This window comes from Haplochromis burtoni, unplaced genomic scaffold (assembly GCF_018398535.1).
Source record: "Haplochromis burtoni strain Fernald_Lab_line unplaced genomic scaffold, NCSU_Asbu1 Contig_307, whole genome shotgun sequence".
In the NCBI taxonomy this organism is placed as follows: Eukaryota; Metazoa; Chordata; class Actinopteri; order Cichliformes; family Cichlidae; genus Haplochromis; species Haplochromis burtoni.
Window position 1 is genome coordinate 559,313 of NW_024582668.1, and position 27,163 is coordinate 586,475.

The 27,163-nt window shown below is 40.1% G+C and overlaps 1 protein-coding gene across 2 annotated transcripts in view; it reads left to right on the forward strand.

Moving 5' to 3' along the window:
* Positions 1-526: 526 nt before the first annotated feature.
* The window catches only part of mtor (mechanistic target of rapamycin kinase), a 75,482-nt gene continuing 48,845 nt past the window's right edge, over positions 527-27,163 (forward strand). The window contains exons 1-28 of one of the 2 annotated variants that reach the window (XM_042228162.1): positions 527-684; positions 1,132-1,274; positions 1,557-1,665; positions 1,780-2,012; positions 3,543-3,743; positions 3,857-3,991; positions 4,066-4,341; positions 4,894-5,002; positions 5,265-5,448; positions 5,663-5,791; positions 5,904-6,148; positions 7,295-7,504; positions 7,681-7,886; positions 8,290-8,412; positions 8,617-8,700; positions 9,415-9,507; positions 9,598-9,732; positions 10,261-10,390; positions 13,545-13,795; positions 13,916-14,002; positions 15,622-15,789; positions 19,847-19,959; positions 20,295-20,457; positions 20,852-20,944; positions 21,276-21,422; positions 21,877-22,019; positions 22,351-22,513; positions 23,438-23,583. In XM_042228162.1, the coding sequence (XP_042084096.1) occupies positions 1,146-1,274; positions 1,557-1,665; positions 1,780-2,012; positions 3,543-3,743; positions 3,857-3,991; positions 4,066-4,341; positions 4,894-5,002; positions 5,265-5,448; positions 5,663-5,791; positions 5,904-6,148; positions 7,295-7,504; positions 7,681-7,886; positions 8,290-8,412; positions 8,617-8,700; positions 9,415-9,507; positions 9,598-9,732; positions 10,261-10,390; positions 13,545-13,795; positions 13,916-14,002; positions 15,622-15,789; positions 19,847-19,959; positions 20,295-20,457; positions 20,852-20,944; positions 21,276-21,422; positions 21,877-22,019; positions 22,351-22,513; positions 23,438-23,583 (4,205 nt within the window). In that variant the 5' untranslated portion in view covers positions 527-684; positions 1,132-1,145. Of the gene's footprint in view, positions 715-1,131; positions 1,275-1,556; positions 1,666-1,779; positions 2,013-3,542; positions 3,744-3,856; positions 3,992-4,065; positions 4,342-4,893; positions 5,003-5,264; positions 5,449-5,662; positions 5,792-5,903; positions 6,149-7,294; positions 7,505-7,680; positions 7,887-8,289; positions 8,413-8,616; positions 8,701-9,414; positions 9,508-9,597; positions 9,733-10,260; positions 10,391-13,544; positions 13,796-13,915; positions 14,003-15,621; positions 15,790-19,846; positions 19,960-20,294; positions 20,458-20,851; positions 20,945-21,275; positions 21,423-21,876; positions 22,020-22,350; positions 22,514-23,437; positions 23,584-27,163 lie in introns of both variants that reach the window. The other variant, XM_005941650.3, reaches the window with a different exon arrangement.

Sequence of the window (27,163 nt, forward strand, 5' to 3'; positions counted from 1 at the left end):
GTTGGGCTCATTTCCTCCACCAGATCAAAAGCTGAAAACAACAACAACAAAAAAAAAAAAAAAAAAAAAAAAAAAACACACGAAAAGGACAAAGACAGAGAAAGGAAAAGAAAAACAGCCCCTGCAGTATTAAAAAAAAAAAAAAAAAAATAGACTACAGATAGTTCAAACGTGTACATATATATATAAATGTATCAAAGGCCTCCGTTATGGAGCCATAAATGTTCTTACAAGCCTGCTTTGTACTCATGGTGAACCAAAGCGTACGACTATCATTAATGTTATTAAGTAGCTACCACCATGAGATTATGTCTGCCTGTAGTACACCAGATTAATTACATTTAGTCAGGGGAAGAGCACAAACTATAAGTATAGACAGTAAACTTATAAGTAACATTCGTCCACCATAATTTTAAAAGTATACTGTAGTAAAAATGTTGAGGTAACTAAAGTACTGGGCCTCAAAAAACATTAACATAAAAAGACGACAGGCTCTGGAAACTACACTCAAGGACGTGTGAGTTGCGCTCAGCTCGGCGCAGACTGCGCAACTTGACGCTTGTGAAGTTCCGTGTGTATCGCTAACTCGAGCTAATTCATCACAGATACCTCAGCTAGCCAACCTTGCGCAGTGTTGGCCAGGTACACGTACAATGAGAGATATTCCGGATAAATCGAATAGCAGTTAAGTGTTCGGCATTGTAATACAAACACGTAAGTGATACAAAGCGACTTTGCCTCCTTGCTATTGGGTTGTCACGGGAAATAGCTTAACATTAGCACTAGCTCGAGCTAATCAAAACAAGCACGAAACACTCATGAGGCTCTGATTTCACCTATTACACTGCAACTACCCGGACGTCTCCGGTTTTGTATTAGTTGTGTAAAGAAGTCTGATGTATATTTCCTAATAACTAGCAAGCCTTGCAGCTTGTTTTATTAGCTAACCAGGCACGTTAGCTAGCTGGGACCAATGTCAGTTAACAACATTAACCTGGTGTTTTATCAGATTACCGCTTGCATTCCTTCTTTCCATGTGTACTGTTTACCTTGTTGTTGTTTTTAGATACTGGTTGTTTGATCACCCGGACTGTTGCACTGAAACCACATATGTCGCCCTCCCCCATGCAGATTAGGCCGTCCAAATGGTGATCATATCAGGCACAGCCACTGTGCTGCAGCAGTTTGTCAGTGGACTGAAGAGTCGAAATGAAGACACTCGAGCAAAATCTGCCAAAGACCTGCAGCACTATGTGACTACAGAACTCAGAGAGGTAACAGCAATAAGCTATATGTGCATAATTGAAAACTGTAAGTGGAAAACCACTTAGTATACTGGATACTTAATCAAGATTGTTTCCCACTAGTTGGAGAGTTTCACAAGTAGACATGAATCCCCAAATCAGTTCAGTTGTAAATGTATGTAGTGACTTATGAAACAATATTAGGAAGCATTTTCCTCTCCTTTTTTCCCCTCTTTGTCATATCATGGCACAAATTCATGTCATCAATTCCTTCCTTTTTCCATACTTGTTGACACTGGTCTTGTCCCACAGTTAAGCCAAGATGAAGCTACTACGTTCTACGATGAGTTGAACCACCACATATTTGAGCTGGTGTCCAGCTCTGATGTGAATGAAAAGAAAGGAGGGATTCTTGCCATAGGTAAGCATTAATAAAACGTTGTTAAAATTGTTATGTTTTTAAGTGCTGTCAATTTTGGACTTATTTAAGATCTCTTAGTTTCTATCACTATAAAATGATTATTGTTTTCATCAGTGAGTCTAATTGGAGTTGAAGGAGGCAATGCCACCAGGATCAGTCGATTCGCCAACTACCTCCGCAACCTGCTCCCTTCCAGCGACCCCGTGGTGATGGAGATGGCCTCTAAAGCTATGGGCCACCTTTCTATGGCGGGGGACACCTTTACGGCTGAGTATGTGGAATTTGAAGTGAAGAGAGCCCTGGAGTGGTTGGGAGCCGACAGAAATGAAGGGAGACGCCATGCTGCAGTAAGTCACTAGCAGACAACAGTCACTGTGGTGTTTGCTGTTCAAATAAAACCACATATTGGTGGTGTTTACATTTGCTGGAAATGTGGGCACGTTGGGAGCTGTAATAACTTTATCTATTGCTGTAGTGAAGGCAGTGTTGAAAGTTCCTCTAGTGTGTTTTGGGTTGAAGGAACAAGTACTACTTCATATGCACTCTTATACCCCAAATATCAGCACATTCTTCTTCTGATTTCCTCTTTGCCCTGTTCTGTGTGCATGTGGGTGGGTGTCGCCCAGCTGTGGCGTCAGCAAAACCTCCAAGCAGAGAAGCTTGACAAGATGTTGATGCAACCCGGTCACTATGTTTTTATAGAGTACCGACCAGCTTCAAATGGTTATTATTGGCATCACACTCATAGTCCAGAAAAATCCTGAACGCTTCAAAATTAGAAAATGAGAGAATGTGCTTGCCTTTTTCTATGTTTTATTTAGCTTATTATGCAATTACCATTTTCCCATTTCTAGTGGCTGTAGAATATTAAACCTTGTTACTTTCCCCAGAATGTCCACATGATGTTGTTGGGAAATAACTGAAAAAGAGTACGGGGAGATGAAAACCAAATTGGCAATAAAAAAAACCTAAAATTCATAGTTGAGCTGTGCCAAAATGAAAGAAAAAAACAACAAATCCTACAAGCTAAAAAAAATTAAGTGATCAAAATGCACTAAGCATTTGTAAATGGTCAGAAGAACACACATAGGATTGGTTGTGTGAAGAGATCAGTGATTTCACTCCCATGTGGAAAGTGTTCCAGCAGTAAAATTGAAAAAGTAAGGAAAAACGGGATCTGTTTAGCTCCTTAGCAAGATGGAGCCATCCATATATCAGTTGGAACACAGCGTGGTCAGTGCTCCGCTTATCTAACGAGTCACAAATAAATTTCAGTGACAGTACAGCTGACAAGATTTACAGTTTTACTATTATTTACATGCACTGTCGCTATCTTGGATTGTGAAGTTGGGGTTGGTGAGGCTGTGCAGACCTTCCAGGGCTTGCAAAATCGCTAGCCCGACGTCCCGGTCTAGCGATATCTCCGGTCGGGTGACCAAAATCTATCTCAGCCCCGCCCGTCTGGCTACAGCTGAGTTGGAAGTTCAGCTTCAGAGGGCATTCCAGTTGAAAACACCATTTGGGAAATCTGAAATTTCGATTTGCAGCTTCAAATGGTACGCACAATAGTCACTGCAGTGGAGTCAAATGAAAGGGACAGTACCTAAAACAAGGAGAGAAAGCAGGGCACAACTACACATTTAAAAAAGCAATGTAACATAACTACATACAGGACATTCCCAGCTCATAGTTGCTTCAGAATTCAAACAGCGACAGTCAAAATTTTATGTCAAGCTATTTTAGGATCATATGTGGATTTTGTTTTGGTGAACAGATCGTTGAAAAAGAAGATTTCAGGTTTCTCAGGTGTATTTTGGTAAAATAAAAAATGTGGAGCAGTGCACGCCTGCATTACTTTCGTTTGCAATCTCTTCCAGGTTTTGGTGTTGAGGGAGCTGGCTGTGAGTGCACCCACCTTCTTCTTCCAGCAAGTCCAGCCGTTCTTTGACAACATCTTTTACGCAGTATGGGATCCTAAGCAGGCCATCCGAGAAGGTGCTGTGTCTGCCCTGCGAGCCTGTCTCATCCTCACCACTCAGAGAGAGACAAAGGAAATGCAGAAACCACAGTGGTACAAAGTAAGACATGTAACTGTACACCGGCAAATCATGTGTTATTCTAATTAAAGTATTGGAGAGTTTGTTTGTTTTTTAAAGAGGTGACATGAGTGGCTTTTTCTTTTCTGTGACAGCAAACCTTTGAAGAGGCAGAAAAAGGCTTTGATGAGACTTTGGCCAAAGAGAAAGGGATGAATCGCGACGACAGGGTCCACGGCGCTCTTCTGATCCTGAATGAGCTAGTTCGCATCAGCAGCATGGAGGGAGAGGTGAGGTCGGATAGCAGCTTGGACACATTATCAGTGGTAAAATCCAGTCCGCTCACAGTCTTATTTCCAACCAGCGTATGCGCGAGGAGATGGAGGAGATCACACAGCAGCAGCTGGTCCACGATAAGTACTGCAAGGAACTGATGGGGTTTGGAACAAAGCCCCGCCACATCACACCCTTCACCAGCTTCCAGTCGGTGCAGCCGCAGCAGTCCAACGCCCTCCTGGGCTTGTTGGGCTACAGCACACCTCAAGGCTTCCCCAGCTTTGGGGCCACACCGGTACCCGCCAAGAGCTCTCTGGTGGAGAGTCGCTACTGCCGTGAGTTGATGGAGGAGCGATTTGACCAGGTAGGTTTTAACTACAGACAAAATGCATTGTAAAAGTGTAATTGTATATTAATGTAATGTGAAAATACCTTGGACTAAAATCCTTGGCACTCAAGGACTTTAGCTGCCATGATAAATGCACTGAACAGTGTTTAGACATATAGTTTCGTGCATACTGTTGACTGAGTTTGGAATCAGATGTTGGTGAGGGTGGCCTCTGCATATGCAGCTCCCCTTTGGAAAAAACATGGAAACTATTGTAATTGTTGTCAAATCATGGCTTTCTTCATACATACTGATGTCAAAAGTCATCATTAAGGGTACAGGGGATGTCATCAAATGTTGTCTTTATGGGGGAAAGAGTTAAACGTTTTGCAAAATACGAAAATTTTCACGTTTTTTTTTTTGACAGTCAGAGTGCTGGTATCAGTCTTTGATGTTTTCTCTATGCACTAACTTGGATAGTGTGTTGGAAAATGTGTTTGTGAGTTTGCTTGAGGTTAGGCAGTTGAAGTCATACCTGTGGTAGTCATCTGACTGAATAATTGAGGAAGCTTTTGTTTAAATATCCAGGTGTGTCGGTGGGTGCTGAAATACAGGACCAGCAAAAATCCTCTGATCCAGATGACCATCCTCAACCTGCTTCCACGCTTGGCTGCCTTCCAGCCGCATACCTTTACAGGTGGGTTTAATTAACATATATGTGATTATCAGTTTGGTGCAAATTTTATGTGAGAACTTGAAACCATGTATTGTTTTCAATCACTATGCACATTTGGTCTATATATGGTTACTATTGCAATGTAAGTAGGTCATGGTTAGTACTTTTCAGGCTACCTTTTGAAATATCACTACCAGGGTTTCTACCGCTTGCTCAAATGAATGTGTTGTAGCTAATAGGAAAAAAAGATTATGTGCCATGTGGATGTTCATTTGCTGTGCAGACCAGTATTTGTCAGACACTATGGGCTACCTGCTGGGCTGCCTGAAGAAGGAGAAGGAGAGGACGGCAGCTTTCCAGGCTTTGGGGCTGCTGGTTGTGGCTGTGAGGACAGAAATCCAGCCGTACCTCTCCAAGATCCTTGAGATCATCAAGGCTGCCCTGCCACCCAAGGACTTTGCACACAAGTCAGTTATTGTTTCTAACAATTTTTAAAAAAAAATGTATCATTTATTAAATAGTGACATATTACACGTTACATTACAGTGTCCCTTAAACCTAAAGGCTGAAAAGTCTAAAATTATATTATGGGTAGAATTTGCTCAGTGGTGTTGTGAATTTAAAAAAAAAACATGTTGTTGTCTATGCACAGTTTCATTTACTGATCTTTCATCTGTGCAGGAGGCAGAAGACCATGCAGGTGGATGCTACAGTGTTTACGTGTATTAGCATGCTTTCTAGAGCCATGGGTCCCAGCATCCAGCCAGACATCAAAGAACTGCTTGAGCCTATGCTTGCTGTGGGCCTCAGGTAGGACATCTTCAAAGAACTTTTTTAGCAATTCAGTTTCTGATCTGAATCATGTCATTTTCAAATTAATGCTTGGGTTTGATTGGATCGTTTGTCTGTTGTTCTGGTCTAGTCCTGCACTTACTGCAGTGCTGTACGATCTGAGCCGTCAAATCCCCCAGCTGAAGAAAGATATACAGGATGGTTTGCTGAAGATGCTCTCTTTGGTATTGATGCACAAGCCATTGCGTCACCCTGGCATGCCCAAAGGCCTGGCTCACCAGCTAGCCTCACCAAGCCTCACTAACATTCCAGAGGCTAGTGACGTTGGCAGCATCACCCTGGCCCTGCGAACCCTGGGAAGCTTTGAATTTGAAGGTAAGAACCTGAAAACAAAACGTACATCTGTGTGATGGATTCTTTTCCTGCATAAAAGTTTAGGTCATTAGCATGTGTCAAAGTTCAGGACCCAGTGTTTCGCAGCACAGTGTTGCATTGTAATACACAAGCAAGCAAGCAAATGTTTTTTAGTTAGCACTTATAACAGAATTACAAAGTGCTTTACAACAATGGGGTTAAAACCAGGGTAGAATTAGAAGAAGCAAAATAGAGCAATGGAATTTAAAGCAACACAAAAATGCAAAAAACGGTGAATCCAAAGGAACAACATGAAAACACAGTGGAATTAGAAATGGTATATAAATTAAAACAACAACAAAAGACAGAGGTTAATTTAAACTTGATACCGAATGGCTGTTGCTCTCCTCACCCAACAATCCTTTGCATTTTGTAGTTAGCCATTTTTTTTATTATACTGTTCTAATGGACAAGGGTGCAGTGATAAGTTGGGCTTGCTGAAGAAATTATTTAAAGAGTAGTGGCATTACTGTCCTGAATGATCATAAGAAATAAGTGGTGCAGTTTTGCTGTCTATGCACTCTATATCACATGCAGTGAAGTTGAAAATGAAATATGTTTTTAAACTAGGCTTAAACTGTCACTCGTAAGTCATTGGAGCCGCCAGCGGTGACAAAAATGTGGACCAAAAGAAATGATTATGTGAACTGCAGAAATGGCCGGGGCAGTTGTGCTGATGACTGTGCCCATCTTTCAGTGGTCGATATAAATAGCGTCTCTTCAGTCTGTCACCGAGATGACTAGTTTTTTGTTCTCCAGCAGAGAAACTGGGGAGAAAAATGATCAGTCTTTGGTGTCATTCCTCAGCAGACTGCTGGATGGGTTTGCATTTTAGTGCAAAAGCTGGGGTAACATTGGCTATTTAGTTAAGTAATTCAGTCTTCACAGAAACAAACCACCCGACTTCCTTGGTATTGAGTTTTAGAATCCCAAATAGACAAATGAAGAAGAAACGCCATTATAGGATAAATCAAGTCAGTGTTGTTTGTTTTACATAAAATAAGCAACAAAAATGCTGTTATTATCTACCAGGATGTTAATGCTACTAAAAAAAATAAAATAAAAGCAGTTGTATTGTGATTATTCTACATGAACGTCTTTCCCCAGGACATTCCCTCACCCAGTTTGTGCGCCACTGTGCTGATCACTTCTTGAACAGCGAACACAAAGAAATCCGAATGGAGGCAGCTCGGACTTGCTCACGCCTGCTTACTCCCTCCATCCACCTGATCAGCGGCCATGTTGTCAGCCAGACCGCTGTGCAGGTTGTTGCAGATGTTCTCAGCAAGCTGCTAGTTGTTGGCATCACTGATCCAGGTAACAAATGCACAGAAAAGGAAAACGGCATTACTATGCAGATTTATTTTGTTTTGTTGCTTTTATGGTGTGAGGCTTCAGAACTGTTAACAGCTACAGTGATCCATTATGGCAACGTATAAAAAATGAAAGTGATAAAGAAAGCCAGTCTGATTTTTGTCCCTGATTTCCTGTAGATCCAGATATCCGATACTGCGTGCTGGCGTCTCTTGATGAACGCTTTGATGCTCACCTCGCCCAGGCTGAAAACTTGCAGGCGTTGTTTGTTGCTCTTAATGATGAGGTGTTTGAGATCAGAGAGCTGGCAATCTGCACGATCGGACGCCTGAGCAGCATGAACCCTGCCTTTGTTATGCCCTTCCTACGCAAGATGCTCATCCAGGTATGAGAGGCACAGTAATGGCTCAATACGAGTTGTATTTATTGCATTAGACATCATGTTTTGATTTATTTAAACCATTAAATTTGTTCATTAGGATTCCTTAGGTTCATGTGCCAAAGATGGCATGCAAGTATTCAACAGTTTTGCAAACGCTTGGCTTCTACATTCATTATTTTTCTTGTGACGATTACCTGCTTGCGTTTCAGTTGGATACCTTTAGGGGGCAGCAAAGGCCATGATATTATGCTAAGCTGAAAACTCAAAACACACACACACCTGTAGTACAAAGTCACAATTGATTTTTGTCTAAATGCCTTTGTGTTTTCCACGACTTAAGCTTATTAAATGTATTCCAGATGAAGATGAGTGCATGTGCTGTGCTAACATTATCATTTTTCTGCAGATCTTAACAGAATTGGAGCACAGCGGTGTCGGCAGGAACAAAGAGCAGAGTGCTCGTATGCTTGGTCACCTGGTCTCCAATGCGCCCCGACTTATACGTCCTTATATGGAACCCATCCTCAAGGTACTGCTTTGCAAGTTCTCCGTTGTATTGGTGGATAAGTGTGTATGAATCTAAACCAGACTGAAAGGGGCTTCATGTTCCCAGTAGGCCTATGCTAATAAGTAAAAGCTGAGGTCCATTACATCCTCATTTCCATGGGCCTTCAAATAAGTAATGATTTCAAAGTATATGAGGAAATGACCACATTGCTTTTAATTTTTCTAGGCTCTCATCCTCAAGCTTAAAGACCCAGACCCTAACCCAGGAGTAGTCATTAGTGTCCTTGCAACCATTGGCGAGTTGGCTCAGGTAAGGCTGTTTTTACTCTGTTTGTAATTATAAATCGGCTGTTTACTGCAACTAGATAAATCTTAGCAGAATTTATTGTCCATTGTACACAATTAATTATTAAAAAAAAAACATCTGGGTAGTTTTAATGTAAATCCAAGCTTGTCTTGAGGTTGAAGGTAATTGCAGGCTCTTACCCTTAGATGTTTGCCTTGCTCTACCCTGACCAGGTGCTTGAATGGTCCCCTGAAAGCAGTCAGGGAGTCACAGTTAAAGGGCCTTTGAAGTTCAGACAGAGTGCGGGAGATGCTCAGGGAGACTCAGTGCAGGATGAGACAGAAGCCCAGCTGTTCGGGAACCCAGACAAAGCAAAGATGCATGAGAATGTAGGGAGTACAGATAACAGAAACTAAATGTTACTTTGAAAACAATCTGTCTGCAGCCTGAAAGCACATTTAAAAAAAAATTGTACATTCGGTAAGTGATGGTGGTTCCTAATATACATGGACTTGAGAAATTCACATGGATTCTCTGACAAATAATTTATTTAATAGCTTTAATATTAGCTTCTATTATTTTTCACTGTAGCTTCCTTGAGTTTTGTGCACTTCAGTTTATCTATAAAATGTTACGAGTTCTTATAACAGTGCCCTTTTGGCTTTAGGTGATTCTACAGAAAATGGCGAATTTATAAAATTTCTGTAGTTTTGATTGATTCTTTCTCTGCCCCGTCAGGTGAGTGGCCTAGAGATGAGGAAGTGGATGGATGAGCTTTTCCCAATTATTATGGACATGCTGCAGGACTCATCATCACTGGCCAAGCGACAGGTACACAAGGAACAACTTACAAATAAATACAGACGATATACTCTTTTCTTGTTGATGATTAGTTAATGACTGTCTCTGACTTTCCACCAGGTGGCTCTGTGGACACTGGGCCAGCAAGTAGCTAGTACAGGCTATGTGGTGGAGCCCTACCGCAAGTACCCGTCCCTTCTAGAGGTGCTGCTTAACTTCCTCAAGACTGAACAAAACCAGGGCATCAGGAGAGAGGTATGAATAAATGTCATGCCATCTGGGCCGATCACCCTACGTTTCCCTCACCGTAGTAATGGGAACCTCATAGGCCAGCAAGGCTTGAAACCACTTTACAGCATGCATTGAGTTAATGTGTAGATCTCTGTAGAGGCATTGGATTTGGTGAATTACAATGATATGGACATGTAGCATGAAGCAAAGCACCTTTTCCATAAATATATGGAAATTTTGATGTGAAAAGTTTGAGTGGAAATTGTCATTGTTTAATTTCTTACATATGACATTGTTAAAAGTGCAGGGAATGCACTTCCCTCACTTTATATGGTGAGAAGCTTCTCAAACCACTCTTACTGTTTGGCTGTAGCACTTTTTGTTAGTGTCCATTTTCCATAAATACTTTGTTTTCTATAGCTTCCTTATATCTTTGAAACTCAGCTAAGGTACCAAATTTGGTGAACTTTTGAGATAGATTATGTAAAATGACCAGGTATATACTCAATTTTGTGTTCCTGTGAGGGACCACTAACTTTGTCTTTCCAACAGGCTATACGTGTTCTGGGGCTTCTTGGAGCCCTGGATCCCTACAAACACAAGGTGAATATCGGCATGATCGACCAGTCCCGAGATGCCTCTGCTGTCAGCCTCTCAGAGTCCAAATCCAGTCAGGACTCGGGTAGGTCTCAGATTACTGTTAATACAGACATTTTTTCTTCACCAAGGGTCACAGTGTGGATTAGATTAACTTTTTATTTGCATTCCTCAGACTTACAGCAGTATTTTCAGTACAACAGCTGGAAAGTCTCTAAATGAGCACGAACCCATTTTCACATCTCACAGTGGAACTTGGGACTGTTGTTGTAATTTTAGTGAGTCTGCATTATGAGCCTGATGAATAATGTTGTCAAGAGTTTGTATATAGACTTGATGTTATTGTAGCTTTGTGCTGCGTTTACTGCATTTATCATAATGTTGTTTGACTCTTCAGTGAGAGTTTAGGGTATTTTCTTCCAGATTGCGCTCTAGTCATTTACTTGTAATCGCAGTTGTTCGTATTGATGAGACATTATGATCTTTATTTGTGGGCTCTCTCTCATTGTTGGTGTTGTGCCCTTTGCGTCACAGCTGGTTGTGTTAGACAACCCCCTTTCTTTCCATCATCACCAACTCTGTGCTCATATGGGATTGTCTGATGGTTGGCTTTTTCTTTCTAATTTTGTAGGATCTTTACCTCACAGTACCAAGTTGATGATGACTTTGAAGTAAAACAGAAAGGCCCCAGTCAGGCACCTTCTTGCTGGGAGGTGACACCATGCAATCATGTGTGCACATAAAATCATCATCTCGATGTAGTTATAGGTCAGTGCTCCAGAAATTGCCATGAGTTAAATACGCCACGCAGCAGTTTCTCTTAGGTCAGAATGTGATCACTCGAGTGAGGAACCGATTTCATCTTCAGTTTTAGGAATTGCCGAATCTGGCTCCCATAAATAATAATAATAATAATAATCATGGATTGCATTTATATAGCGCTTTTCGGGAACCCTCAAAGCGCTTTACAATACCACTATTCATTCACTCTCACATTCACACACTGGTGGAGGCAAGCTACAGTTGTAGCCACAGCTGCCCTGGGGCCCACATAAAGCCAGTGAAACTGTGTCTTTTGAAAAAACACTGAAGATTATGCTTTACTCATTGGCTGTTTTACATTTAATAAATCTACAAATCATTCGAAATGGAGTGCAGGGAGGAGATATGTCTACGCCGACAAGACAAAACACAATCTTTTAAGGTCTTGCCCTTGCATTTGAAAAGTCAACAGCATCAGCGGCTTTGGGTTTGCCTTTTGTGGGAGTTTTCATTCTTTGGGATCTTATTTCTGGCTGCTGTCTGATCTAAACCCAACTAAAAATCCTTCAGAACAAGAGTCTGCCAGTTTGGAGGGAAATATAAGCACCACAACTGGAGTAGGACTTTTTGAAGTGCTGATATTAAATTTAATGTGACCCACTTTAGACAGATTTCAAGCATCTGTTTAATAGAATATCAGTGATATATGTCACTCTTTTTCTTTACGGGGTGAACGGATTACTGGTGCAGTCTGAATTTGCGTAAACGTATTACCATATCAGCTGAATAACTCAGCATTGCCTGTTAAAAGGCTTTTTGGTCAATATGTTTGTTGTAATAAACAATATGTCCAAAACAGGATTAATGACATTGATCTTAACCCAGTTGACAGATTTTTGAATAACAGTGCTAAACACAATGTGGGTGGATCTTAATACCCTATGTTATCTGTTAGAAGTAACAAAAGATGTAAAAATGTTTTTCTTGCTCGTAGTGGGTTTTACTTTAAACTCTTGGATTATTTCTCTGAGTATGATAAAACTCTCAGAACACGACTTGGTGGTTGTGCATCATAAACGGTCTGGATATTGTGAATTTCTCTAATAATGCACATCTGTCTTCGGTCACACGCCTCGTGTGTGGAAAATGCAGATCTCCACTCGTCTGATCCAGTCATGTGTCTCAGAATGACCTTGGACAGTATGGTAATGGTTTTACCAGTTTGTTCTCCAGCTAAATAGACTGTGACCAGAACTGGAGGTCGTATATCTGTTGGCGAATTTGATTTGTTAGGGTCACTGTCTGAAACACTAGTATCTCGGACCACTTTTTTTTTTTGTAGCGTTCTGGGAGTTGACTGTCTAGTTTCATCTCCTCACCTGACTTTAAATTAGACCAGTCAGATCTTTACAGAACACAACAGTCATAAAGGTGATGAAACGCTTCATGTCCCCTTGGGAGTTGCTATATTTTTTACATGCTATTAGGAATAGTTAACGGTTCCTATTCGTCCCATTCACCTGAATTATTACACTACTCTCGCTTCACTTGGCTACACTAATGCCTGTTTGTTTGCCAATAAAATACAGATTGTTATCATTTATCACCATTGTGAATCTTGACTTGGTGAATACTGAAATATTAAAAAACTAACTTTTAGTCCTCGGCGTCTAAGGGGAGACATTCAAGCAGCTGAAACAGTAGCAAAAGGCTGAATACCACACATTTGTATTCTCAGGTGCCTTGTAAAATTTAATAGCCCCGCAAAGATAAATGGACGACGAGAGCTGCTTTGTATTCCCTATTACAAAAATATTAATGGAACTAATGCACTAATAAAACCCCCAAACCCTGTGATCTTTTATTCTCAGCAACTCTCACACGGCTCCTTGTGCTCTTGGGTCTATTAGGAATGGAAACTGGTACATATTTTACTGGTGATGGCAGTGCCTAGGTGCTGAATGTTACTTTATGTTGTGACAAAATTTTGATCATTTTTTGGAAGAACTTTAAGTATTAGGTTTCCTACTGTCTCCAGCAAATCTAAGATCTCATTAAGCTGAATGAGGGGACTTACTAAATGCTGAAGAGATTCCATCTTTTTCTTTTACCTTAATGGTAAAACCTTGACTAAAGCGCTAACTAGATCCTGCAGTCACTGCAGTTAATTTGAGCAATTTATTGCATCTGACTGAAAGTTGTACAACAGGCTGAAATCATATTATGTGATTACGACGAAAGAATGTCCTCATCAGATTTACATTTGGCAAATTACTAAATATTTCTAGGGTTTAAGCATGGCCACTCACAACTGTCACATTCATCAACTGCTCCATCAGTATGACTGAAGGAGAGATGGCACAAAACCTGAGAAAGATTCTTGCATTATTATTTTTTAATTTTATAGTTTATAGGTTTATATAGTTTATATGACAGCATCATTCAAACTAACCAACCTCACTCTCCTCTTTTTGTAGCTGACTATAGCACCAGTGAAATGCTGGTGAACATGGGTAACCTGCCCCTGGATGAGTTTTACCCTGCTGTGGCAATCGTCACTTTGATGCGCATCCTGAGAGACCCATCACTCTCCAACCACCACACTATGGTAGTCCAGGCGGTCACCTTCATCTTCAAATCTTTGGGCCTAAAGTGCGTCCAGTTCCTGCCTCAGGTCATGCCCACTTTTCTCAATGTCATCCGGGTGTGTGATGCCAGTATCCGAGAGGTAAGCTGTTGTGTGGATTAAGAGGAAAGAGACTGCCTGACAGATTCATTATGGCATTTCTCTTATTTTGTCAGCTGTTCACAAAGCAAATCTTAGACTCTGTCTTCTGTCTTCCTCCAGTTCCTCTTTCAGCAGATGGGAATGGTCGTGTGCTTTGTGAAGATTCACATCCGTCCCTATATGGATGACATCTTCACCCTCATCAGAGTGAGTAACTGTTTCAACCCAATCTCTAAACACTCATTATGCAGCCCTTCTTTATTTTCCTTTGAGTTAGGCTGACAGCGAAGAACTCTTAATTGCACTCAGTTGTGCTTTCTACTTTCCTCATTAGAAGTAATGTGTTTAAGGCCTCTGCATGAAGTCTTGCCCCATGTCACACAGCAGTATGCATTGTGTGTAGTGAGGTACTTAACAAGATTAAAGAAACTGTGAGTCAGAGAAAATAAGAAGTTATGTATATTTAGAGATGTTCTTTTTACTCTTCCTTTTATTATCACTCACTGTTCACCTTCTAACTGTAGCACTGCATGTGGCTCCGATGTACGTTTCCACTCACGTTGTTCAAATAATATTTAGGAGAAAAACTGCCGATGACTCATGACGCTCACACTTATCCCATGATGTGGAACAACTGCTAAAGCCATAGCTCCTGCCTGCACTTGCACAAACACAATGTCAAGCACATAATCATTTAAAGAGTCACAAAATATCATATGACTGTCCTTGCGTCGGAATCTTGGTAACACTGTTACCGAAACTTTTGCAATGGCCGCAACTCCACCTGGTGGAAAGTAATTGAGAGAAGTAGACCACTGCGCCTCCAGTCCCTATGAGTTAATAAATGGCAAGTAAAACAAAGAATCTATTCATTTCTGCTCCAGTTCTGCTCTTGCATCCAGATGAGGGGGCTGGAATAGCCATTCAGGACGTACTCTCACTTCCTCTCTAGTTAGCAGCCACAGGCAGGGAAAGCAGGAAGTTGGGGGTTGCTTGAGACCTCTCGTCCCTGACAAAACGCCTTTGCCAAATCTCACAGCTGAAGCCCATTGACTGATTGATATATTGTGTGACTTCAGGTCTTTTCTACTCCAGCTATTAATATTTTTAATGTGCACAGTGGTCAAACCTAGATTTTCCAAAACACTGTCAAAATCCACGCAGAGGCATGATGTAAGTCCCAGCTGACAGGAAACTGTCTCCATTCCTTGCTATCCAGTATTGTGACCCCTGCTTTGTGTCTCTAGCACGTGAACGTTTTGCATTTCCAGAGGGAACACTGATCCAGGCATTTGTCTCCCACTCAGCTTATTGATAAAGCACATTTTGACCTACTTCTGTATACCTACACAAAAACTTTAGCATTACAATACAGCAATACAATTCCTTTTTCTTTCACACTGTTGCTCCTCCTGTCCCAATTTTTTGGTAATATTTTGCTGTCATTAAATTGCAAAAAGAGCCAACCAAATCAAACACACAGTGGTCTTTGCACTGTGTTCATCTAAATGAGTTATAAAATATTTGACTTGTGTTTTTGTTTTTATTTACATTTTACAAAGCATCAAAACTTCTTTTAGGTGGATGTTTAGTACTGTAGTACAGTATTTCTTTAATTTATGTTGTTATTACATACTATTAGTATTAGAAAGCGTTGGCATTTGATTGTCTAAGAGTAATTTGAATTTCTATAATGTGTGTTTGAATATACTCTCCATTAGGGCTTTATCAGAATCTTTTAACTTATGTTGGCTTTGATAATAATGAGCAAAAATGGGTGTCAAGTTAATGTAATGAATACCAACATTTCATTATCTGTGCCTTAGGAATACTGGACACCAAACAACCCCATGCAGAACACCATCATCCTCCTGATTGAGCAGATTGTGGTGGCGCTTGGTGGAGAGTTCAAGCTCTATCTCCCTCAGCTCATTCCACACATGCTACGTGTCTTCATGCATGACAACAGCACCGGGCGCAGTGTTACCATCAAGGTGAGTTCACTGCGGTGCAATTGCAGACGACATGCGATGTCAGTATCCGATTTGCCAGTAATAGACTAAAGCTGTGTTAGTTCATTGGGTCTCATATTTTTATGAGCTTACAGTTACTGTGCATACACTGAAGGGTAGCGGAGTGTCCAACAGCTGGAATTAATAACACAGAAGAGAAAAAAGTCAGCTGGAGATAGATTTTCAGTGTTTTTATTTCACAAAAAGCTTTTAATTACTTTTCCAATTCTGCAAAAGTTGTTTAGATTCTGGATCACAAACCAATATATTGTTTTTGCTTTTCTTTGGCATCTTCGAGAACATTTTTCAGGTTTGTGTCTGAAATCACGTGCAGCTTACCGTGCCAGAATTATAGGCCGCGGCATTGCCCATGACTCATAGATGTTTAAAATGTCAGAGCTGTAGTTGAGATTACATTTTGGTACGAGGGATTATGATTTAGTAGTTGGAGCAAGAGAACGTACTGTTTTCTTATGTTAATGTTGCCATGAATGCTTGCTCTGCAGAGTGCAGAGCTGTTGGTGAAATAAAAATTAAATTGAGTACCCTTAATTATAAAAACAGACCAAAATGCCTGCTGTGGTGCCTTGGGCATCGTTATCAGAGAAACGGTGGTTTGTGTACTTGTTAATCCCTCCATTGGAGCTCTGCATTCTCTAACTGGCAGTCCAGAGCTTATTTCCAGCGCTGTCGCTGTCACCTTTTTTTTCTTCTTTTTTTTTTTTGTTTAAATGAAAACAGTTTTGTATTCTATCCCAGTTTCATCTACACTCTAAACTACAGGTGATTAGAATACCTGTAACAGTTTAAGAGACTATTAAGTATTTTGTCATACATGTTTTTTTCCGTTTGTAAATGTGGGAATGTATTCACGAACCTGCTGACCGTCGAATAGAGAGTAAACTGTGGGTGACCCAGATGATCAATAGGATGTATGTATTCTGATTGGTGATTGTTTACTCAAAAATACATATGTAAGAAAAGAAAGTCTACAGTGAAATTGAAAGGCCAACTCACAGAATGCAAACACTGGTAGCTGTATTTGCATATATTTATTTACAATGTCAATGAATCTTTTTGATGCTTACAGGGGGAATAACATTTTTGTGTAAACTGGAAGCTATGATGATGTCAACCAGAGACATTCTCCTGGGAAATCTAATTTGTAGCGCTTCACTGCGTTTCTAACTCAGTATTTGGAGAATATTTCTCCTACCTTAATGTCTGCCATTTTCTCATCTGCTTAAGAAGCTCAGAAGATTCTGAAAAGTCTCACGTACTCCCTTTACGGCTGTTATGTTTTAAGAACTTTTATCTCTACCTTGATCTCATCTTGAGAATGTGAGAGTAAATTCTTAAAAAAACAAAAAAAACTAACGTTTTATCACTACATACTATTATTGGTCTTTTATATCACAATATAATGTTGGTCATACTTATGAAGTATTGCTTTTCTTGTTAATTATATAACAGAGTTGATTAATCCCGCACTTTGCTAAGTGTCTGTTTCACCATTGTGCTCATTATTGTATCAGTTATTAGCAGGCTTTTGATTCCTGAGGATTACTGCTGAGCAGTAACAAATTATTTAATTTTTAGTAACATCATTGTAACATTATTACTTTCTCCTGTAGTGACTTTTGTAATGTCCGAAAGAGCCATTTCTGAAGGCTGTAGTTACTAACGCAGTTCTGGGTAACTTTTTTCTCTCAGCTTTTTATGTAGAACAGGAAAGTACCCTAATAAATCTCAGTTATAATAAAGCAAAAAGGGTGCTGGAAAGATTTTTTTAATTTAAAAAAGTATGATCATGCTTAGTTTAACTGAAGTAAGTCAAAAGATTTAAAGTTAAACTCTGTAACTGAATAAAATCAGTGGTTAAAGCCAGCTGCTTTATTAAGACTAACTGGTTGATCATGATTAGTTTGGTATTATGCGAGATATTGTGATGTAATTAGTAAACAGAATAATTAAGTAAACTCTTGAGATATCATGCATTTGTTGGAAAGACATTGTATTTGTATTTCTTGTCTCTTTGGACTCCTTGAGAAATGACATTTTCTAAATATTGGTGTTTTTTGTTATAAACAAAAGCGAATAATACATTTTCTTTTAGAAGAAAGAAACTTGAGAAGTGCGTGATTGCACGAGTGGTGTCGTCAGTAATAAAAACCAAATGCCAACCAAAAGCAAAATGGATGTCTAGAGGATAGCGCGCCAGCAACTGATCTTTAGGAAACTTTTTTTGGAGGAGGACTGGCACACCGGGCTTTTGCCAGTGCTGCTGATTATCATCAGCCACACTTCCCCTCAAGTGCTTTAAAGAGCAGCCGCGCAAACCAGCAGGGAGAACCGTCACAGACAAAGGGCCCTCTTTGGCCCTATTCATTTTTGTGTCTGACACCCTCCCACGCACGATTTGAACCCTGTGTGGAATTACATGCTGAGAGTTCTCTTAACTTGGGGGCAGGGAAGAAATACAGCAGCAGGCTTTGGGATCCCTTCACCTTTCTCCAAATGAATTTCAGCATCTCTGGTGATTTATACTGCTATCAGATAGGAAAAGAGTGCCACAGTGAAGGAAAGTGTTGTGCAGAATTTATAGCATAAGACAGCACGAGGGAATATTAAGACAGAATAATTATGTTGTTTCACTTATTGTATATTCATAATTATCAAAGCCCTAAAATCTTCATTAATAATAGTGGAGAAACTATATTAACTAGACTGAAAAGGGCCTGTGTCAGAATGACGAGATGACTTTATTTTGCTAGCATTAGTTTAGGTTTAATAATTTAAGCTCACATCACTCTACACTCATACTGAAAGTACAGGAGCTCAACCTTCAGTTGATTTATTGGGGTGGTGTTTTATGTTTGTGGCTTCCATCAATATCCATCAGGACCTTTTGAGGTCTAAGCCACTTGCTCGTAATACAGCAGTTCAAAGACAGCACGGACCTATAAGTAACACACTCTCCTGTTTCAGCAGCGGCAGCCAGTAGTTGTCAGGGTTTTCCCTCAAACCCTAAATCACGATTTACGGGGAGACCACAAACACAGAATCATGCGGAGCACAGTCATCTAGTCTTCTCTTCTCTGGTGCTGTGTAGTTTCAAAGTCTGTAGTATAGTATAATTCAGCAGCCCACAATCTGGATTGTCTGTAACTCAGGTCTGTGTCTGGAGCCTGATCTTTAGCGCAGCATGGGGGTCATGAAATGAGGGGAGTGGGAATCAGATTTCCCGCTTGTCTACAGAAGAGGTGAAGAAAAACATACTTCCATCATTTCAAGAAGCCTTCTCCCCTGAGCTCCACCCCCACCCTTCTAGGCTCACACGTGCACACACTTGTGCACCTCCAACTCAACTTCCTGCTGTCTCGCCGTGTGCACTTTAGACATGGGGTTGGAGAGTGGGGAAAAAGCAGAGGCGGTCATGGTATGTATTGGGGGGCTGGGGTAATTTTGATGCTTTCAATAGACGTCATCCTTTAAGACCACCATGTAGCCACCAAGCCTGTGTGCACATGCGCCACACAACACCATGTTTACTGTTACCTTAAGGCACTGTGAGGCTTTCTCAAAAAATGCCATTTAGTTAATGTTGGAATTTGTATGCAGTAAACACAGCTGTACTCACTAATAATAGAAGATATACAGTCATTGGTGATATGTAGATTAATAATCTAAAATTGACAAAAAGCCCCACGCAGAGGTACGTCATGAAACTTAACATCAATTTTAAGGAAGGTAAAATTGATGTTTAAAACCCCCCCCCCAAAACCCACTAATGTAATGTTCATATTTTACTTTATGATTTGCATCCTGTGAAGGCACAGATTCATGCTCACTCATTCGCTAACAGCTATACACAGATTTCCTGGACGGCTGGCTCGTGTGCCAGCACCTTGCTGAAATAAAATGCCATTCGACTTTCCCTTCAGAGCTCCTGAAGAAAACCATTTACAAGCTCATTAAAGCCACTCCTGTTTAAGTGCTGCAGTATGTGGAATTAAGGAATGTGTGCTCTCCTTTTCAGCTACTCAATGCCATCCAGCTGTTTGGTGCCAACCTAGATGACTACCTCCACTTGTTGCTGCCTCCCATTGTCAAGCTCTTTGATGCCCCTGATGTGCCCCTGCAGGCGCGCAAGTAAGCGCTACACCCGTAGTTTTAGTGAGGAATCTAGTGAGATAATAAAAGTCATTCTCACTTAATTTTGCAAATAAAAATGTATTTAGCATCAATCTGATGTCACCACAGAAATGGGAAATTAAAATTAGACCATCACTGTGGTTAAAAGAGGGGAAAAAAGAACAAAGCTAAACATTTTTATGTGTATGTTTTTTATTAAAGAATCCATCTGGCAGCGATGTCAGATTTTTCACATGACTTCTTGGCTATCGGAGCAGGCTGTGTATCTAAGTCTGTGTCCTACAAACATTTCAGTAAAGCTGAGCATCCTTTGTTTTTCCTCTGTGGCTCAGGGTTGCCTTGGAGACACTGGACCGACTGACAGAGTCCCTGGACTTCACAGACTACGCTTCACGCATTATCCACCCGATCGTTCGGACACTTGACACCACTCCAGAGCTGCGTTCCACTTCCATGGACACCCTGTCCTCACTCGTATTCCAGTTGGGCAAGAAGGTAACCAGAGCTGTCCCCCGGGCTGTCTTTTAGATGTAGATACTATTAACTGTACTTTTCCAGTCTTCCTACTGTTGGCTTCACATGCACTGCCCCCCCTAGTTTTATTACTTCCTGCCAGACTGCTGATGTCATTGACCATTACGCAGCATGGGGTGGTGTTTACAGGAGCGGATGAGGTCACATTTACCCCTGCCTGTCCTCTCAAGCCTTCCCCTCCCTTATCCCTCAAACCCCGTGTTGTTAATGTGTAGGGGAAGCTTTTGATCTGAGGTTCATGAAGGTTAGAAACAAGTGCAAGACACCCAGTTATTTACTTTATGGTGAAGGGAAAGCGGTCTCCAGACACACATACACCCTTATGTTTATCCTTCCTCTCTCCTCTTATTTTCAGTACCAGATCTTCATCCCCATGGTGAATAAAGTGATGCTAAAGCACAGGATCAACCACCAGCGTTACGACATACTCATATGTCGGATTGTCAAGGTATGGCTCGCCAGTAAATCCAGATTATTACTACACATTTTTCACACATGTCTCGTAGATTATCTGTGAGCTGCCAGTCTTTTATTTCATAACCTCACATGGCACAAGGTGGTCTGGCAATAAATTACATAAGTATAAATAAACATTTCATATTCAGTGCACCATAAGCAAGTCATTACCATGTCTTGTTTATCAACAGTCCCTCAGGAAGGAAATGCACTTCTACTTTCATAAAACGTGTTTTGGGGCCCAGCTCAACAGTTTGAATCTGTGTGGCCCGCATGTGTGTGGCCTGCATGTGTTTGTTTATGTTTGTTTTTGTGCCTATCAGGGCTATACTCTGGCAGAGGAGGAAGAAGACCCTCTAATTTTCCAGCATCGCCAGGTTCGTGGTAACCAAGGTGACGCTTTGGTCAGCGGACCAGTAGAGGCGGGGCCTATGAAGAAGCTCCACGTCAGCACTACTGCACTCCAGAAGGTTGGAAGGAACAGTTGGCATTTTTTTACCCCCATGATTAAAGACACGCACACGTCCAATGTTTATATCGGTGGCAGTGTTGCAGGTGTTTCATTTGTGTACAGCAAGCAGCGCTGAAAGCCGTAGTTCAATTGTGGTCAGGATGTATGAGTCAACAAACTGGTGATAAATTAATGGAACAACGTCGTCATATGAGCAGAACACCACAATCAGTGCATATATTTGACTGCAGAAAACAAAGGATTACCTGCTGATTTGATGATAGTTTACAGAGTGGTGTCAGACTGGCCTGTGGACCGATAAATTACACAGCGCTCTTCACTACCATCATCAAGATAATAATTAAAAAAATCTCAGAGTTTACATTATAGTCAGATTATCCCATACACATTACATGTGAAAACTTTGCGTCCACATATTTGTTCTGAAATTGATGATTTCTGACACTGGAAAGGCTTGGGGAGCTGCCAGGAAGGTGTCCAAAGATGATTGGCTGGAGTGGCTGAGGCGCTTGAGTGTTGTCCTGCTCAAAGAGTCATCCTCCCCAGCTCTACGCTCGTGCTGGTCACTGGCTCAGACCTACATCCCTCTTGCCAGGTAAATGCAAACATAATTCCTTATGAAGCATGTACACAAAATCTGAAGCTCTGTCTTTGCATAGAGTTTTGGGCAGTCACTACTGCCAAAAGATTCTCAGTTGTCAGTAGTGCAAAACTGGTCAAACTTGACAATGTCAAAGGTGACTGTATGTAGCTGTATGAAAAGCAGAGTTACTAAAATGCTAAAAAAAAAAAAAGCTGTGTAAAATCACAAATACCTGTTTATTCTGTGATCATTTTTACAACTTTTAGAATGATCTTGCTACTGCAAAATACTTGAATATTTTAATGTTGTTTTAATGGCAATATGTTGTTTTTGTTGACCCCAGAGACTTGTTCAATGCAGCTTTCCTCTCATGTTGGTCTGAGCTGAGTGAGGACCAGCAGGATGAGCTGATCCGCAGCATTGAGTTGGCACTCACATCTCAAGACATTGCTGAGGTCACACAGACTTTGCTCAACTTGGCAGAGTTCATGGAGCACAGCGATAAGGTTAGCAGTGACCTGATAACCTAATTAAACTAATAGCTGTGCTATTGTTTAGACATACATGTTTTTAGTGTCCCTGCAGATGTGAACGGACTCTCAAACAGCATTTTCAAAACTAAATTCTAATCCTCAAAGTTTTTATATTAGCCAGAGTATTTTTTTCTACATCAATCAGGTTTTGCTTCGTTAAAGATTGTAATAAAAATGTCTCTCAAAAATCAAAGTAGGTTTAATGTTTTTAACTCTTGCTCAAATAATTAGTCGTATTCTTAATTTGATTTTAAATGTTTATAGCGTCAGTGTATATCGGTCTAAATTGAGAAGTATAAATGGAAATTCATCTGTTTTAAATTAATCCACAACACAAAGTGTGAAAAATAAATGCTTTTGCAGTCCCACTGCACATGTGTTTATGATGTTGAGATAATATTCTTCTCACAGCATTTTAGAACTTAATTTTCATTGTGAAAATAATACAGATATTTTATTTGGTTAACTTAATTATTTCTGCCATCAACATCACAAAATTTAATTCGCTTTTTATCAGTTTATGTCTCTTCCAGAAAAGATAAGCACTACAGCAGATATAGATGTGGAGACATCTGTTATTATGCTGTTATTTGTTCATCCACTTATTTGCACAGTCGCATGCAGCATTATATAACAGTAAGAAAAAGATTAACTCCAGAAACACGGAAATGTGTTAACCTTTTGATAAAATAGGAACTTTAAACTTGGCATAATAATAATGATGCTGTTACATTAAGGACTGTGAATGTTGTGGTTGGGCTGTGATTTCAGTTTCAATATGCTCCTCGGCAACGAGCCCACCGTCGAAGAATGATGTATTCTTCATAGTTAGATAATCAGAGCCAGTGGAATGATTGTCATTTAGAGTTATTTATTATGTACAATTTCCTTTTCCAGGGCCCTCTGCCCCTCAGAGACGATAATGGCATTGTGCTGCTCGGTGAGAGAGCTGCCAAATGCCGTGCCTATGCCAAGGCACTGCATTACAAAGAGCTGGAGTTTCAGAAGGGACCAACCCCCCTTATCCTGGAGTCTCTTATCAGGTAGGAGGTGTGAAAAAGCTCAGAAATGAATGTGTTATTTTTATGAATAACAGCCACAGCTTACCTGAATAGGGTAATTAAAAAAGCATGTCATGGTCCACTTAACTTTTTTGTTTGTGTAATTTAACAGGTCCTCAGCCCAGTAGGTTATCGCTTAGAACAAACATTACACCACCCTCGAGGAGTCAGTTTTTCAATCTAATAAATAAAGAAAAAATATATTAAGCATATCCTCCTCTCCCACAAGCCTTTGATATCTTCTGTCAACTTTTCCATCCCCTTTTCTCATCTTTCTTTATTTCTACGCCTTTGGCATTGCATGGAAAAATCTGTTTTGCAGGCATCTAATTGGAAGCTTGCCTCCTTTTCATCTGTGAGTGTCTGGACTTGTGTTTCTCTGGGGCCTGTTTTCAATTTCTCAGAAGCCTTGATCATGATGAATGATGGAAGCCGGCACTCTGGTGTTTTCAATATCCCCATCTGGTTCTCACCTCTCCAGGATTTCCCATAAAAGATCTAGACGCTAGTGTGCAGAAAGCACTGCGAAAACCTCTTTTTACTGAGTCGCGGCTGTATTAGGGGAAAAATATGTTTCATATCTGATGCATACTTTTTGATGACAAGGAGTTTTGTCATAGCCGTTTCGGTGCCTGAGTCATTGTGTTTGTAAGTGACATTGGAACTGATCATTTCATTCTTTCATATGGATATTCAGTTAAAATAGTTAGTTTATGGTAATGCATCTGTGACCGCTACAAATGATGTGTGAGGGATTTTTAGAAAATCCACAGAATTAATTTGTGGTTTGACTATGTTCTTAGTAGGCACAGAAGTATCGAATATAGCCAGGAAACTTGTCACATTTTCCCCTTTATTCCTAACAAGAGAGGAATGCTGCTAATTTAGCAATTTGCATTTATTTGTAGAAGTCTATCATGCAGTGTTAATATATGTGAATCATGTGATAGTCTTTGTTTCGGATTTGTTAATATTATGTATTAAAAAATATTGAATTTGTCATTATTTGGTAGAATGGGGTAAAAGAAAGCTGTGTATCTTGGAGATAAGTGCTTAATAAGTGCTAATACATATACATTTGGTTGATCTGTCATAGTTGTAACAGTAGGGGCCAGGCATTGTTGCATCTAAACCATGTGTTGGTAATTTTTCTGTAGCCTTAGTGTTATGGGTACCATGGAAATGCTTGGAAATTGAGTCTTGAATAAAACATAGCATGTTGTTGAGATGCACAAAAGACTGCACGATGTTGAGTAAAATATCATCTTATGCTACCCAGCCAGTGTGGCTTTTGTTTGTTAATACCAGCTGCAGTAGCTTAGCTTAGCTGGGTTTGTTTTTACCTTGTGAGTCTGCGTGCGTATCGTGTGTCTTAAAGGGGGCACAACCATGACACTGGTTTAGAGTACTTTGACAGGTGTTTATACGGTATGTTTGTCTGTCCGGATTTCTGTAGACAGATTGTGTCAGCATAATAGTTAGAGTTTACAAATACATTTGGGGTGACTCTTGAGCAATAAGTACTCATGTAACAATGAAGTAATTCTTAAATAATTGTCATATTGTAGATGGTACTGCATTACATCCCTGAGTCAGGTATATTGACAGGGATAATGCATTTGATCCCCCTGCAAGATGGTCTAGTTTTTTTTTTTTTTTCTTCCACTGGGAAGTTTTGATGGACTCGGATTAGGATAAAGAGATGTCGTCATCATCTCAGGTTGGTAACTTTTAATCTACCTGCGTTGTCTCTCCCTGCGCTTTCACCCTCTTGGGTTATGGTCCAACCAAGGCGATAGTAATAAAAGTATCGAGTATAATGCACAACTCCAATTCCAGAATGTCGGGATGCTATGTAAAGTCTCACAAAAACAGAATGCTGTGAGTTGCAAATCTCACAAACCCTTATTTTATTTGTAATGGAACATAGAAAACATATCAAATCTTTTGAGACATTTTACTGTTTGATTAAAAATCTTAGCTTGTTTTTAATTTGATAAACATGTCTCAAAGTTGTGATGGGAGCGACAACAGGCTGGAAAAGTAAGAGTTACTAGAGCAAAAGAGGTGGGGGAATATTTTGCAGCTAATGAGTTTAATTGGTAACAGGTCAGTGGCATGAATCTTGGAGAGGCAAAGTTCCTCAGAATTAAAGATGGGCAGAGGTTTAACAATCTGCAAAAAACAAACAGTTTCTACGAATTATAGAACAATTTGAGATTTGTCTTCCTTGATGTGAAATTATAAAGACCAATCTCATCATTTCCAGTAGAAATGATCCAGAGAACATGGAGAAAACTGTGCACAAGGGACAAAACTGAAAATCAATATTCTGTGATGGAAATCACTGTATGGGCTCAGGCCCAGAAATCATTCTCTGTGATCACAGTTCACCTCATCCACAAATGCAGGTTAAAGCTGCAATAATGAAGAAAAGAATATGTGAACATGATCCAGAAACTATGTCTTCTCTGGGTCAAAGCTCATTTAGAATTCAAAAGCCTTCATCTCTGATGATATGGGAGCGCAATAATGTTTAGGAAACTGGCAACTTGCACATTTGGAAAGGCAAATCAACACTGAGAGGTGCATACAGGATTTAGAGCAACATATGCTCCCATCCAGACAACAGATTTTTCAGGAAAGACCTTATATATTTCAGCAAGACGGTGCTAAACCACATACAGGAGATCCTACAATAGTATGGCTTCATAGTTGAAGAGTCCAAGTGCTGAACTGGCCTGACTGCAGTCCACACCTTTCACCAATTAAAAACAGTTTGGAGCATCATGATATTTATAAAAAATCCCCCAAAGAAGATCCAGGACCGTTGAGCAGCTTGAGTCCTATATCAGACATGAGTGAGACTACATGTCTCGCCTAAGAGTCCAGAAACTTGACTGGTTAAAAGAAGAGGGATTTTACACAGTGGTAAACATAGCTGTCCCCTAACTTTTGGGACATTTTACTGCCATCACATTCAAAAGATGAAAACACAGCTTTTCCAAAGGTAGTATTTATTGCACAATCCCTATATTTCAATTGAGAAGTACACAATGAAATGCCTGTAGTTCTACCTTAACATAAAATCTGCATTTCAGGTAAAAAATAAATAGAAAAAATCAAGTGAAATCTTGCTGAAGGAGCTGTCTTCATTAAATATTAAACAACACTTTTGGCAGACCTGTCACTGAAGTTTAAATCCCCTAGGAAAATAGGAAAAAAATCTATTTATTGAAGCGACTTTCTTAAATAGAACATGCTAAACATTAGAATTCCTCCAAGAGCAACAATGTTTATGTCAATAGTAACTGGCCTCTTATTGTGGTATAGTTCACCACTGTTTAAGGTTATCTTTTGTGGTGGAGCCACATGCTTAAACACATTCTAACCCTTAAAATAGATAGACCTTGTTTGTTTTAAGCGACCTTTATTCTAGTATGGCCATTTCACTTGAAGGGAAAAGATAAATGTCCAGGTTTAATTAGATGTTTACCCTGACGAATATTTCACCTTGTTAAAGGAATCTGTCATGCTATTGTTATGATTCTGAGTAATCACA